This window comes from Mya arenaria, chromosome 2 (assembly GCF_026914265.1).
Source record: "Mya arenaria isolate MELC-2E11 chromosome 2, ASM2691426v1".
In the NCBI taxonomy this organism is placed as follows: domain Eukaryota; kingdom Metazoa; phylum Mollusca; class Bivalvia; order Myida; family Myidae; genus Mya; species Mya arenaria.
Genome location: NC_069123.1, coordinates 30,637,374 through 30,653,394, shown reverse-complemented (window position 1 = coordinate 30,653,394; position 16,021 = coordinate 30,637,374). Strand labels below are relative to the sequence as shown.

Genomic DNA, 16,021 nt, shown 5'->3' with positions numbered 1-16,021 from the left:
TATACACAAATTATATGCATTTTTTAGTTTTGATGATAAAAGTGAAATGAGTTAATCATAATAATATTAATATTATTTATTGATCACAATGGCACTGTGCACTTTTAACATCGGCACAATAAATATTGTGAAGTTCACCTATCCCCAATATTCACAAATATACGTAAGTGATGAAATGGGTGAACATGCAGAGTAAAGTCCAATAAGCAGTTCGTCATTCATACAACTAAGTTCACTGCGTATATATATATGTGCTTAGTATGTCTTTTTTCTGGTATAGATTCTTCCGAATAGCAGTTTATGTAGCAGTTTATGTACGAATAGGAGTTTTATGGACAATTTAAAGCATCAGTAATAGTAATATTATTATCTGACTGATCGATTCATGTTCGTGGTATAAATATAGCGTGATAGGGTCGTCCGTTTCTAAAAATAGCACATTATTGGTTTTCCCATCGTTCTACGCATCAGACGAGCATGCGTGAGAGGTCAGAGTTCACGTTCAAACCATATGTGTTGCAGTCAATAACCGGATACATACGTAAATACATATCTTTGTTGTTGGACTCATTTATTTAAAGCACAGTGCTCCGAAGACCTATCGTCACAGGATATAAAGTAAGACTGATATATTGATTTCATTTATGTACAGTAGATGAACGGTTCGGTGAATAAATTAATAACCCTGTACATCTTTAATTCATATTTCAAATTCAAGTGTTTATTGTTTTCAAGTCTTTAAATTTAATAAATTAATGGTTGGATATATACTATTCTGTATTGACCGTGTTTTAGATATATATATAATTTAATTATGTAAGTATACTGTACGTATCTCAAACGAAGACAAACTTTTCTCTAGGAGCCGCAGTAAAGGAAAACGCTTCAGAAACTTCAAGATTTGTGAACTAGTGAGAGTGCTGCTGTTGAAGAAAAGTCGTATACGAACATAAGCGGACCAGTTCTTCATAAGGTTAGAATTCTTGCTGCTTTTTTGCTACGATCATTAAGGGCATTTTTAATTTACGTCTAGAAAAAATATGAAACCATAGATCGTAGTATCTGACTGGGATGGTGTAACATATTTAAAGGGGCATAATAAATGTATTGAGGTTGATGCAAATTATTTTTTTTAGACTTAACGCATTATTACATTCATCTCAACTGACTACACATATTAAAACAATAAAATATTTTATTGATGTACAGATACCTAAAAAATAATAGCCTTGTAAAGGCCACCTTGTAAAGGCCACGTGGCCACGAATTCCCCAGTTAAAAAGGAAGGCTATTTAAAAACATTGCTAATGACGGGGGGGGGGGGTAATTAAATCAATACGGGTTTTCACAGTCCCTGACTGAAAGTGCCTGCCACCTGTGGTTCAAACAAATGTGTCGAATATTCATAATAATGTATTGTATTAAAACAGATGAAAGCACTTCACATTTTTAAACGTCTTATTTGAAGTATTTTACACATTTTGTACATTTTTCCACATTTGATGTTAACTAAACAAGCAAATTTGCGTACAATTCGCTTGATTTCGCCACTTTGCCGATCCAATGCACTAGAGGACTTTAGACATCAGACAGGGTCCGAAAGGTTGGACTTTGACAGATCCGCAGATCGACACCGCAACCGGGTCGAGCTGTTCATCGAGTTTTTTTATGACTGGAACATACCCTGACCTAAAGAAGAGTGACAAACCTTCTCAGGTTCCGTGGATGGTTCATTATCTTGTTTCAAACCATTGTTAAATAATTCGACGCCGTCTTCATCAGACGTTATCATGCAGATTATGTCTAAAATATATTTTTTATATACATTAGTTAATTGCTCTCAAAGTTTCCGATTCCAATCCACGTAATTGATATCTAATCGTTGACCCCTTTCCAACTCGCCTCTATTACCCATGTACTACCAATAATCGGATTCCCTAGGTGCTCATAGGAAACCTTTGGTGCTCTATAATGCTGTTTTTCTATCACGTGTCCTTGTGTAGTCTTATCGAAATGGAAAAACGTGTTCTTGTGTAGTTTTGTCGAAAAGGAAACGTACGTGTTCTTGTGTAGTCTTATCGAAGTGCGTTACGTTTTAACGTGAATGCCGACGATTGTATTGCCGTCACGTTACGTCATTTGACCACAGGAAAAAATAATGAGCTTGCGGTAAGGGGTTTTTAAATGGTGGCTAAAAGAACCGAGGAAGACAGTTAAAAGGTCAATTGTACAGGCCAAATGAACTAGATTAAAAAGTAAAATAAGAAATGTCTTGTCTTGTTGTCTCAAGCGGACAGTTGAAACGTTCAGGCACGGCGCTTTACGACAGGGTCAGCATTCACATGTGCGCGCCCGATGTTGTGCTGTTGTCGCCGTTCCTTGTGCCCCCGTCTTCTTGAAAGACAATTTTGGGAGTTGTCGTAACTGCTCAAGGGTATTGCTTCAGTTGGCAGAACTCATATAGCGAATGTGTATTGATTCGCTTGGCGACCATGACAGCGCTGTGATCATATAGTTTTCTCTTCGCCGTGATTTCTCTGCATTCAGCTGGCTATCAGTCGTCGAGTAAGTTTTTATTTCGATTATCTTTAATTGTTAATGGAAACATAAGCTTACTTTAGGCTATATTCATTTATTCTAGGTGTGTCGCAGTAAAACGCGTTTTACAGCCGCTGTGCATTTCCTTTTTTCATATTATCATAATACAAATCTACGAATCGTTATAGTTACTGAACTGCGCAGTAAAACTGCATTTTTAGCATATATATACATGTAACTCGATATTTGCACTAGTTTAAAGTCTTCCTACATAGACTCTCAGGAAGTTTGTAAATTATCATAAACTTGCGGAAATCAAATGTCAGATGCACTGCCGTTTTCCACGTAATGGTTTATTTCGGGTTTACATTACATAACGCTTAATTCAAGTGTCTCGGCGAGCTGAGTCATGGTACGAAATGCGCACAAGGCGTAAATAAAATGTTTGGTTCTGGTTTCCCGATTTTACCCTATTTTTTACCCCGATCCTTTACCTTTTTATTGTCTTGAGAAATATTTCTTATCGTGTGTTTTTGTTTTTGTTTAGAAAGTTAAAAATGAAGTGTTTATGGCTTTTAAAAACGTCAGTGATACTATTACTAGATGTGATTTGAAGTTTTTGTAACATAAAAATCTCATGAAACAATTTGACAAATAAAAGAGTTTCCGACCTACCTATAACCCTATTGTTTTTTGGCATGAAACCGAAAACAAAAATATTTTATTTACGCCTAACATATGGATATATAGGTAAAGTTCAACAAATTCAATAGTTCATTGATTTTGCATCCACTGTGCTATAAAGGAAAACCATAAACGGTGTATGAATGGAAAAAAGAGATTTCAATGCAAGTCATTTATTTCAATATAAATGCTTTGGCCTTGAACATTGTACTATTAAAATAATTTGGTCCGCTATGTGAGACATGATTATATTCCTCTCCTGTAACTGGTTCAAAACATTCAGGCGCATTTGATAGTAAAACAACAAGCGAATCCTTAAGCCTCTGCAGGATATTCGATATCTGCGGCAAGTCACGTCTGTTCCTACTATATGATCATTTCTGCGTTGCATATAAAACGGGCATATTGTCCACGGAACTTTGTTAAAGTTAACAACGTGATTAGCGAGAGCGTTGTTAACATTAAAAACGTGAATTATTTTATGATGTGCTCATCTAATAAGATATAACAAATACATGTACACCTGAAACTGTTGTTTCAAATCTTGTTAGAAAGACTGCAGATCACAAGTGTATCCATTAAACTGCTAGAGCAGTAAATATGTGTAAGTTAACAACGATAACGTTAACAACGCTTTTACCTTTTGAACTATCGGACCATTATAGTGTTCTATATGAATTAATTGTACTTTTATTGTTTGAAGGGGCTAGACACCAGATGATACCATTGCAAGAAAAATATAATTGTCAAAAAATAACTTAAAATTGACGTCGTTGTGTACAACTCATTGCATCTTAGTTATTGATGTATCTCATCGCTTACTACCCATGCATCTTTCGCAGTTATTGCGCATATTCCAGTTCGAAATTTAATAGGGATGTCGACTACGTAAAACGGTATGATTTAAACTGGGAAACCATAACGGTTATTTTAAACAAGGAAACACAGATGAGACAGCTGCATGATTAGTGCGTTTATTATTTTAGCCATATTAAGTGATGTGTTATCGGCCTCTTACTAGGCTGCATTGAGAATTCAAGGCTTGTTTTGAGGAAACCCCCCGATATGAGACATAAACCTCCATTTGATATTCAAGGGTTTTTGCAGATACTTAGCAATTTTCTGTTATCTATTGCCTACTATTTTAACTATGTTGATTTGCTTTTAATAGATCCATACAAGCAGTGGCGGTTCGAGGAATTTATTACTGGGGTCGGGGGTGGGTGGGGGCACCGTGAACCGAAAAAAAACCTAGTTGTCGGCGTTTTAATTGTTAAAATACTTAAAATATAGATTTACGGTTGAAATAAGCTTCATTCGTCGGAAAGGGTGGGGGGGGGGGGGCACGGGCCTTTGTGACCGCCTGCTCGATTCGCCACTGCGAATAAGTATATACTTAAATGTTTAACAACTTCACTTTCAAACTTTATTGCCTTGAGCGCATTTTGATTTTCAATGTATATGTCTAATTTCTAAAATGAGTGTTCCGGCATGGATATATGTTATTTATAAGTCTAATAAACAGGCTTAGGATATCAACGTGGTGCATACAGTGTCGAATTGGAAACAAAATATTTAGATACAAGGTGTGGAGCACATGGACACTCGAAGTGGTTTTAATCCTGTAAAAAAACTACCAAAGGTTAATGCGGCTAATTTATGTTTAAATCGGAATTATTTCATATTGATGTTCGTGTATCACCATACAAAATACGCTGACTTGAAACAACAGTGGCGTTTTCCTTTGAGTTTGTGGGACTGACTGTTTGATCAAGTAAATGTTGAATCATTTTTAATACGTACCAATCATTACGTCATATTTAAGGAAATACTAGAGTGACGTAGTCAGTTTGGAGAAAATTATATCAGGTCATCTTCAACCTTACACGACTATCATCAACCTATTATTTCGTACATTTGTATTCCACAGACAAGGACCATGTCTCCAAGAGCTGGCGAGGATGGACACGCGCAGGTGGTTCCCGATGGACCCGTGGCACCCGAAGACAGTCTAGGACTCACGCCGGAGGTCGTTGACCAGAGGGCGGTAGAGGAGTCCGAAAGACCGGCGCTCACAATTGTATGGAAAAATGTGGTACTAATGTCCGCGCTGCACATTGGCGCCCTGTATGGCCTTTGGCTTCTACCACAGGCATCTTGGAAAACAATGATCTTTTGTAAGTATATATTTTATTTTAAGTAAGCATAATATATGCATAATATACATTTATTATCTAGTATTGATAATTTTAGATCTATTTCCTTGTCCATTTAGCACGTTAATTTCACGGTCATTTCTATATTGGCTCGTCTGGTCTTTTGAAGAAAACAATCGGGCTATTGTGATAGCCTTGGCGTGAGACTCATTGTCGTTGTCGTGCGAAATCTTTAACGTTGACTGTAAGTCGAACCCCGTTTGGTTCAAGAAATCATATTGGAACTTGGTATACATGTTGCCAAAATCAATACGCACATGCATAGTAAGGCGCATAACTCTGGCTTCAGTAACTATCGAGTTATGCTTTTTTTACTCGTAACCAAACAATACAGCAACACGATAACAGGATTGGCATACATTCGGATTCCGCGCACATGTATAGCAAGGTGTATAACTGTGGCTTGAAAACATATTGAGTTATGCCTTTTTTTATTCTAAACAAAGTAACAAACCAATACAATAACACGACAGGCGCGTGGCTAGGGCCTATTTGGGATTACGCAGATCGAAATTAGTTCATCATTGACGGGCAGCATATTAACCCCTTCACCCCCTAGCCCCCCCCCCCCCTCCCCCTTCGGTTTTTATTTCAAATTCGGGGGTTTTGGTGTGACAAAAACTTCGACCTGTCAAAATTTCATTATGCAACTGCGTATTTGCGTACGATCAGCTAGGCGCCTGCACGAGAACAGGATTGGCATACCATGATTCCACGTAGTCTAACATTCCGCGGCGCTTTTGATCATAATGTTAATATATGAAAAAGAATAACAATAGCGTTGGTAAACGTTGTTCACTGTAATTAGTTTGCCTTGTGCTGATTTCAGGAGGTGGCATATATATGATACATGTATGAGCGATTTCTATCGCAATTCGCGGTACAACACTTCTTAAGGTTTCGTTTTCTTCTCAAAATTGCGTCTCACTCAGTCTGATTATCTGTATTCCCCTGACAATAATGCCAAACCGTATTAACCCAAACTTCCATCAACACTAATCCTGGAAAAATAAATGCGTCTCCCGCGCTGATGTAACGACCTAAGGCCAAAAAAAATACCTGTGTTTCCGGTAACCCGACCGACCCTATTTTTTCCTCGCCGACCCTAATCTTAAAAGTAAAAATAAATAAATATTAATTCTATCGTAAAAAAAATATTATTTTTTTAGCTCTACTGGCCAAAGGCCAGAAGAGCTTATGCGATGGTAATGTGTACGTAGTATGTACATCCGTGCGTCCGTGCGGTCGTGCGTCCGTGCGTTCGTGCGTCTGTAAACAATTGCTTGTGAACACGATACAGTCTTCAGTTTTGATTGTATCTCGATGAAACTTGTACAGTATCTAGATATCCATTAGAGCTGGGTTCCTTTCGAAAACCAGCCAGATCCACCCATGCATGCCTAGATTATGGCCCTTGATAGTATAAAAATGCTATTGTGTAAACAATTGGTTGTGAACACGATACAGTCTTTAGTTTTGATTGTATCTCAATGAAACTTGTACAGTATCTAGATATCTATTAGAGTTCGGTTCCTTTCGAAAACCAGCCAGATCCGCCCATGAATGCCTAGATTATGGGCCATGAAAGTTTTAAAGAAATGTTTTCTATTTTTAGCCAGGTCTGCATGAGCGAATTCTATTTAAGCCAAGTTTACATGTACATGTAAATTCAAGTCTAGAGTTAAGGGAGACAATTTGCAAGTCTAGGATTTTGAGAGACAATTTGCTTTTTGCTTTTTGCTTCTGCAGTTGATTTTGTGAATTACTCTGCCTTGTTCTTGTTGAAAGCCCAAAGGCCATTTTTTAGCTTTAAGTTCTGTAGTTTGTGCATTCATCTTAACAAAATTGGTTGTGAATGTTTAAGTTATGCACATGGTGTCATTACTGGCCACACCCAGGGTTCACAGGTTTGGTAAACATAAATCTGGAAAGGTTTGAAAATCTTTTTGTGTATTGTGCACATCCATCTCAGCACAATTGATTGTGAATATTTGTTCAAATTGATCAATGTTGTCCTAGGATGCCCTTGACTTTGACCTTTTGACCAACTTTTTTTAACTTTTTTACTATGAGTACAGTTTTGAAAGCATTTTTTTGTCAGATGACTTTTACTTGGCACATATAAAAATAGTTCATGCAACTAATCTGCTTACACTTTCTGGGCTCAGATGTTGAACGTGCAACGTTTTCAGGTAACCCAAACACAAAACATAAACTATATGTCTGTTGCCCTTTACCCATACATACATGCTGTGGATTGATATGACCACAAAAGCCATGCCAGTAGAGCATAGGCCCTTTTGGGCCTCTTGTTTAAATATATCGTCATTATTTTCGTTGTTTGTCTTTCTATGTCCCCGGAGAATAAACTTTCATTCCTTATTATGTATAACCGAGACGCTATGTCAACAGGAAAACAAAATGGCGGAGGGCGGCGAACCCAGTGTCCGATATCTTCAAATTGGCAAACGCATGTTTACGGTCCAAACACGTGGTTAATAACAAGAGACATATTTTGCTGTCTTTAAAATGAAAATATTTAGGATTATAGCTCGCGGTGTTATTTATTCATGTCCAAAATAAAACTTACTTTTTTACGATTAGGCTTTGCGTATATCATGCAGGCTTCTTACGATTAGGCTTTGCGAATTCATGCAGGCTAACTGCCAGGTTCCAATACGCATTTCATTAATCGTTACATTAATTTATCCGCAATTGTCAATGGTTATTTATTTCGCCTTATTTTAATAAGTCCCATCACTGAAACAAAAACCTTCGAGAGTTAACGACACATTTGTTGGAATGTGTCGGCTGCAGATCCATTCGGAACTCCTCGGCCATTTTTTCAAAAACAACCTCGGATGTATATGGACGGTTTACACACTTAAAAAGTGGTACGTTTAAGTCCGCTGCAAATAGATCGCGTAGTAATCTTATTTAGTAGTTAAAATTTATGACTTAACCCTTGGGAATCGTAATTATGTTTGCAATAATACACTTCACTGGCAATCAATTTAAACTGAGAGCAATGAATACAACTCTTAAACACTACATTAATTAATGATTTTATTAAAAAAAATACGGACTACTTCAACAGATGTACCGGCACATACATCCGAGGTTGTTTTTGAAAAAATGGCCGAGGAGTTCCGAATGCTGCAGATCAAACGGTGCAATTTGTGACGTCAGAGCACGAGCGGTGATAATATCAAAGGGGCGTGGCTATGGTTTGTATTTAATTCGGTCAGTCGGATACCGTATGATCCCATTTGATTGCAAGGATTTCGCCTAGGCTGGTAAGAAAATACCATACGATCGAAAACATAATAATCAATAATCGTCGTCTGGGAATCTTATAACATTGACCGAAATGTTTGAATTCACTATAAAAATGAATGAAACTTTGATTGTACGAAAATAAGATAAATAAAATAAATCCACATCCGCGTTTACTTGTTCTATTTTTAACCTACCTCTACTTGAAGGCCTTGTTTAAGGAGCTCACTGTTGACAAGAAAATCGGCGATTTTCCTCAAGGAAATTAACAAATTTAGTTGATAATTGACTGTTTGGGTAGAACATTATCACAGATTTGTAGAAATTGAAGTGTTGGATTTGTTCTGAAAACCGATCGCGACTTATAAACGAGTATTGTATACAAAAAAAAAACAGATTTCATGGGCAAAATTTGCGGGAAAATACGGTAGTCGAAGGTAAAGAAATGATTTCAAACATTAAACAATGCTGTTCTTCTCCGACTTTTTGTAAATTATGAAACGCTTAGATATAACATAATTGATCTGATTTAACAGAAAATTGCATGATACGGAAACAAAAAAAATCCCGACCGACCCTTTTTTCCGCCATGTTACTGGAAATACAGGTATTTTTTTTGGCCTAATATGTGCACTGCATGTACAGCGCACTCACTGCAAACTCTAAGCACCGAGACAGAAAAATAATGGAATTTGAGACATTTGTTCATGCAGCTGCCTCGTATTACAGAACGGCAGTAAAACGTAAAATATAGATTCGGTAAAGTTACCACAATCGACAAACGCAACAACGATTCCCTGAAACGAAACCAAGACAAACAATGTTTTAAAGCTGCACTCTCACAGATTGAATGTTTTGACAACTGTGTTTTATTTTTAGTCTTGGAACGAGCAAATTTATGCGAAAAATCATAGATACCAGTAATATGGAAAGAGCAAATTTTGCAAACCAGTAATATAAGACTGCTGACAAAAAATCAGATCGCATTTTTCAAATTGAAGGTCAAAAATTAATGTTTAATGTATTTTTCTTAAACCGTTAGTAACGCTTTTAGCCATAAAACATAAAATTTTGAACGGAAATATGAAAATCTGCGATCTGATCTTTTGTCAGCAGTATTATATCACTGGTTTGCAAAATTTGCTCTTTACAAGACAAAAAATAAAAAGTTGTAAAACCGGTAAATCTGTGAGAGTGCAGGTTTAAACGTTTTCTCATAATTTTATTCACAGTACATGTACTAATGCACCAGTCAATTGTAACCACGGTCCCCCCAGGTCCGGTGGTATACCGGGGATAGCCGGGGAAATGGGCCGTGTTTTTACCGACCGCAGTGTCGGGTGAATGCTGTGGTTTTATCTTCGCGCAAAATATAGCGGGGAATGGGCCTTACCTAGGGTCTCTGGGGTGCGGGGGGGGGGGGGCATTTAGCGGGGATTTGACCATCTGTGCGTCCCCGCAGGGCGGGGATTTTACCCGGGGTTGGCTGGACCGAAAGTCAAAGTCCCCGCTATTCCCCGGACCTGTGGGGCCGTGGTTACAATTGACTGGTGCATAACCTGTGGTCTGTTTGTGGTGCTTGTATTTGTGTATACATGTGGTGTTTATAATTATGTATGTGTCTCTAGTTTAGTGACCTTTGGCTCCTCACGTTGTGCTTCTTAACAGGGTTTATTTATTTTGATTTGTTTAACTAATTGGCTTGTCCCTTAAGTTTTACGTTGTGTTACTGAGATGTTTTCTCTTTGGTATTTCTGTCTATTTTATTGTGCGTCTATTCATTTTACTGCTGTTGATTTATGCAGACCGTTTCGAATTTATGACTTCTAAATTAAAGACTCATACAGTCATGTAGGAATACCGATAGATATACCGACTCACAGACAGACAGTCAGCCAGGCATACCGATTGATACGCATACTCATAGACAGTCAGGCAGGCATACCGATATATATATACAGACTTACAGACAGACAGTCAGGCGGGCATACCGATTGATATGCAGACTCACAGTCAGGCAGGCATACCGATAGATATGCAGACTCACAGACAGACAGACAGGCATATCGATTGATATGCAGATCCACAGACAGACAGACAGGCATATCGATTGATATGCAGACTCACAGACAGACAGACAGGCATATCGATTGTTATGCAGACTCACAGACAGTCAGACAGGCATATCGATTGATATGCAGACTCACAGACAGACAGACAGGCATATCGATTGATATGCAGACTCACAGACAGTCAGACAGGCATATCGATTGATATGCAGACTCACAGACAGACAGACAGGCATATCGATTGATATGCAGATCCACAGACAGTCCGGCAGGCATATCGATTGATATGCAGATCCACAGACAGTCCGGCAGGCATATCGATTGATATGCAGATCCACAGACAGTCCGGCAGGCATACCGATTGATATGCAGACCAACAGACAGTCAGGAAGGCATACCGATTGATATGCAGACCACAGACAGTCCGGCAGGCATACCGATTGATATGCAGACCAACAGACAGTCAGGAAGGCATACCGATAGATATGCAGACCACAGACAGTCAGGCATACCGATAGTTATGCAGACTCACAGACAGTCAGACAGGCATACCGATAGATATGCAGACGCACATACAGACAGACAGGCATATCGATTGATATGCAGATCCACAGACAGTCCGGCAGGCATACCGATTGATATGCAGACCAACAGACAGTCAGGCAGGCCTACCGATAGACATGCAGACTCACAGACAGTCAGGTAGGCATACCGATAGACATGCAGACCCACAGACAGTCAGGCAGGCATACCGATAGACATGCAGACTCACAGACAGTCCGGCAGGCATACCGATTGATATGCAGACCCACAGACAGTCAGGAAGGCATACCGATTGATATGCAGACCACAGACAGTCAGGCAGGTATACCGATAGATATGCAGACCCACAGACAGACAGACAGGCAGGCATACCGATTGGTATGCATACTCCCTGACAGTCAGGCAGGCCGCCGAAACGACAGCTAGACAAGCAGACAGACAAATACTGAGATAAATACTAACTCACGACAGGCAGACGAATACATATTGAGACATACAGATAGACAGACAGACAGACAAGAAGGTAGACAGACACACAGGAAGCAATGCAAACATAGTTACAGACAGACATACGCATCACAGACAGTCATGAGGCAGATAATCACCCAGACAGACAGTCAGACATACAGCCGACGGTCGGATAAACTGGAACACAGACAACAAATATACATGTACAGAGATATACAGACATACAGACAGATAGTTACAAACTGTAGGTTACATTATATATCCTATCATTCTTGCTGACCAGTCAGCTTATGCAAACCATGCGAGATGTCTTGAACATATTCTGAGTTAATGGCTTTATTTGATAGCTGAAATAAACATAGACATGTTCCACATTTTTCAGGTTTCGTGTTGTACGAGTTCAATGCTATTGGTATCACGGCCGGCGCTCACCGCCTCTGGTCGCACCGCTCATACAAGGCCAGACTTCCGCTTAGAATCTTCCTAGCTATGTGCGACTCCATGGCATTCCAGGTATGGTAATACATATCAACAGAACAAATCTATGTAAATTTGATTGTACTCTGGATAATCAAGTTGTTGAAGAACTTGGTGTTTATTGCTCAAGAGCAGAAGTGCTTTATGCAAACTACTGTACATGTAGTATGTTATCTGCTAGGATTTGGAACAATAAATATAGCTGATGTGTATGATAAATTTAGCCTTTTAATTTTAAATATGTTAGATATTTAAAAGAAAATGATAGAAAACCGTGGATAGCAATTTTATAAAAACGGGTCCTCACATGAACATAAACCAAATCTCATCCCATAAGTGGCCCCATATTTTTTACACGTTCTTATATACCCTACGGTTCCACATATAACCAACCGGATCATCATAATATTATTGTGAATTTTTAAACCATTATTGCATGCATTCTCGTTTTGTTTCAGAATGACGTCATAGAGTGGGCACGTGACCACCGTGTGCACCACAAGTACTCCGAAACTCACGCGGATCCCCACAATGCGAAACGAGGATTTTTCTTCGCACATGTTGGCTGGCTTCTCGTGCGCAAGCATCCGGAAGTAAAGAACAAAGGCAAGCTTCTGGACATCTCTGATCTCCTTGCGGACCCCGTGCTCCGCTTGCAACGGAAGTAAGTGCCGCTGTTTTGCGTTTTTCCTCGTTTTGAAACGTTTGCCGATTGAGTTGGGTGGAGTTGCTTGGGTCGTGTTGGTGTGTGTCTTGCAGGGAAAATGAGGCGAAGGGTGCATTATTGTGTCGACCCCTTGTTTTGCCATGATGCATTTCACGAAATAAATATTATGTTTATCTCTAAAATGACATTGTTTCATAGCTGATATTTAACTGACACACATAAGGAGAGCCGACTGTTTTCATATCGATTTCTATGATAGGGAATGTTTTAAACCACAACAGTTTCTTCCTTTCCAGGAAAGATTTCAATTGCTAAACGCAAAATGCATATACCGTATCGTACTACACGCAGTAAGTTGAGTTTATAAAGGTCTGCCTGCGCCCTATAATGGCTGCATTATGGCTTACACGGAGTAAGTTTCTATTTTTGACCTTTTTAGGAGACATATATTCGGAAGGCTTCTAATCAAAACTTTTGAAACAAAATGTTAAGTAGTCCGTACTTGTTTTCAAATAGATTTAATAGCATGTTATATTTATATATATATCTTATAATGTTTACATTAATACCTTTTGGAATGAATTTGTTCCTGTATCATCGTGACGAACTTTTAAGGACAGCCCTCGGTACGTTACTGAACAGAAAACTACGCTGGAAGGAAAAACTGTTTTGTGGGGTCAAGGTCACGAGTTTCGTTATGATGAAATAGGAAGAAAACTGATTTTTTATGAATGTGTTAAGCTACAAATGGCATATAGTGATGAAACGTTGTATGTAGCAACATCGATCATGTGATGAAGCATATTGGGATTGCATTTGAGGTTAGGGGTAAAGGTCAAGGTCGTTGATACTAAAATAAAGACATCAACAGATTCTGCACCAGCTACAATATATTAAATTAGCGTTTCGTTATGAAACTTGGCATGTAGGAAGCTCAATCGGAGATTTTTGGATAGCTTTCAGGTTTGTAGGTCAATGTCCTGGTCGCTGTTACATTTTTTTCAGTCCAACAACATAAGGTGGAAATGACATAGTGTGAGCTGAAACTTGGTATGTAGCAAGCCAATGTAGAGATGTACCTTGGGATTGAATATGGTTGATGGAGACAGGGTAATGTGGCTGTATGTATATGGATGCCAATACATTCATGATTGCTCAAATTTTGTGTTTCATTTGGCATTGATGTTATAATTATTGATTACAGGATATATGTGCCGTCTGTGATATTGATGTGCTTTGTGATGCCCACGGTCGTGCCATGGTATTTCTGGGGAGAGTCGGCGTTCATCTCCTACTTCGTGTGCGCCCTGTTCCGCTACAGCGCCGCCCTGAACGCTACATGGCTTGTGAACAGCGCGGCGCACATGTGGGGCTGGAAGCCGTACGACGTCCGCATCAGCCCCTCGGAGAACCCCGTTGTGGCGTTACTAGCGGCGGGCGAGGGTTTTCATAACTACCATCACACCTTCCCCCATGACTACTCAACTAACGAATTTGGATGGATTCTCAATCTGTCCACGGTATTTATCGATGTGTGTGCCCTTTTGGGCCTCGCCTACGACCGGAAGGCAATGCCCAAGCATTTTATAGAAAGCCGAAGGGCCAAAACCGGTGACAAAAGACCGCTTGCAAAGAAACTGTCGTGAAAGAACTGTTGAGTGCCTGAACTGTTCAGTGCTGCCACAGTTAGGTTTAAGAATTCCCAGTTGACAGTTAAACGGTTATCATCTTAATATAATAATCAAGTCATACATAACCCTTGATTACTAACAAAGTACAACTCGTGTGAGCATATAAGCTGTAAGCATTTTAGCAGAAAAATGTGAAAAATTGCAATGACGCCAGATACTGCTTACATTATGGGCAACATTTTGGGAAAACATGAGGTTGATGCAGGCCGTCACGTGCAGTGACATGCCCCGCTCGAGACGAACTGATCTGCTTTTATATTATTTCATTTGATTTTTGTTCATTATGTTTTTAATTATATTATTGATGGTTACTTGATAAAGAATATTTTGATTCCAAATTATGATGCTGTTAAAGTGTTATCGTACGAATAAGATTCCATACTATGTGTTGATTTGTTTCCATGTTAAAACTGTTGTTTCACGACTGTGAAGTATAATTTGGTTATTTTAGTTTAATAAAATACTCAACATGTTGTTCGACCTTCCTTAAGTGACACTCTTATTCAAAATCAATACATACACATGTATAACAAACCTACATTTTGACTGATAAACCTTTAACTACTTACTAAATAATGCATTTATGAAAAATATTAATTACTGATAACACGATTGTAACCGTGTATTTAATAGCAGAAAGCGCAAACATATTAAATGATTGGTGAATGCTAAAAGATTTAAATGATTGGTGAATGCTAAAAGATTTACTGCCGTCTACTATAGTCTCATAAAGTAGAAATACCGTGTTTTATGCTCATTTCTTTCAAATTAAACTTGGTATACTTCATAAGAACAATTTATTCATCTTTTTAGAATACTAGTATTAAAACAATTTTTATTAATTGTGTTAAATCTTATTTGGGAGTAAGAGTGCATCTTTAGTATCTTTAAATTTGATCAGACCACAGAAATGTTTGATGGTTAATTGTTTAAACAAGAGCGCCATGAAGCAAAAGTCAACGCTCGACTGTTGTTGATGATGGACATATCTGAATACTTATTAAACACTGAGTTATGGATCTTGCAACAGTTGTTTGTATTGTGTACCAAGTTTCACTTGAATATCTTGAACTCGTTGAGTCATGGCCAAGTTGAAAGTTTTGACAACGACGACAACGACACCAGGGCTATGGCATTACTTCGATTTTCTTTCTGCAAAAACAGACAAGCCTCCAAAACGGGACATATTTTGGGAGCAATTTGCCGCTCTTACCAGTGTGTATCCTGTCTTCGAACTCAAAAGAGTTAAGCCCCTTTAATTGTCGATATTTAACGAAATTTACCTTGTCTACTCTCATATCGAACCATTTTCATCAAATCCAATTTACAAGGGTCAAGTGACAATGTATTTGAGCGTATTAAATCGAACGAAATTTTTCAAATTTTTAACAT

The 16,021-nt window shown here is 38.5% G+C and overlaps 1 protein-coding gene across 2 annotated transcripts; it reads left to right on the top strand.

The window, feature by feature from the left end:
- Positions 1-471: 471 nt before the first annotated feature.
- LOC128211486 (stearoyl-CoA desaturase 5-like) lies at positions 472-15,103 on the top strand. Of its 2 annotated transcripts, XM_052916330.1 has the most exons (6): positions 472-618; positions 863-973; positions 5,153-5,399; positions 12,177-12,307; positions 12,730-12,935; positions 14,143-15,103. In XM_052916330.1, exons 3-6 carry the CDS (start codon positions 5,162-5,164, stop codon positions 14,582-14,584), a joined length of 1,017 nt encoding a protein of 338 aa, XP_052772290.1. In that variant the 5' UTR covers positions 472-618; positions 863-973; positions 5,153-5,161; the 3' UTR covers positions 14,585-15,103. The 2 variants fall into 2 exon arrangements, with proteins under 2 accessions (XP_052772290.1, XP_052772300.1); XM_052916340.1 differs by lacking the exons at positions 472-618; positions 863-973 and adding an exon at positions 2,432-2,565.
- The last annotated feature ends 918 nt before the right edge of the window (positions 15,104-16,021 follow it).

Coding starts and splice junctions, on each gene's coding strand:
- LOC128211486 (XM_052916330.1), top strand. CDS start 5,162: ATGTCTCCAAGAGCTGGCGAGGATGGACACGCGCAGGTGGTTCCCGAT. Junction 5,400..12,176: donor TTGGAAAACAATGATCTTTT/GTAAGTATATAT, acceptor CACATTTTTCAG/GTTTCGTGTTGTACGAGTTC. Junction 12,936..14,142: donor GTGCTCCGCTTGCAACGGAA/GTAAGTGCCGCT, acceptor TATTGATTACAG/GATATATGTGCCGTCTGTGA.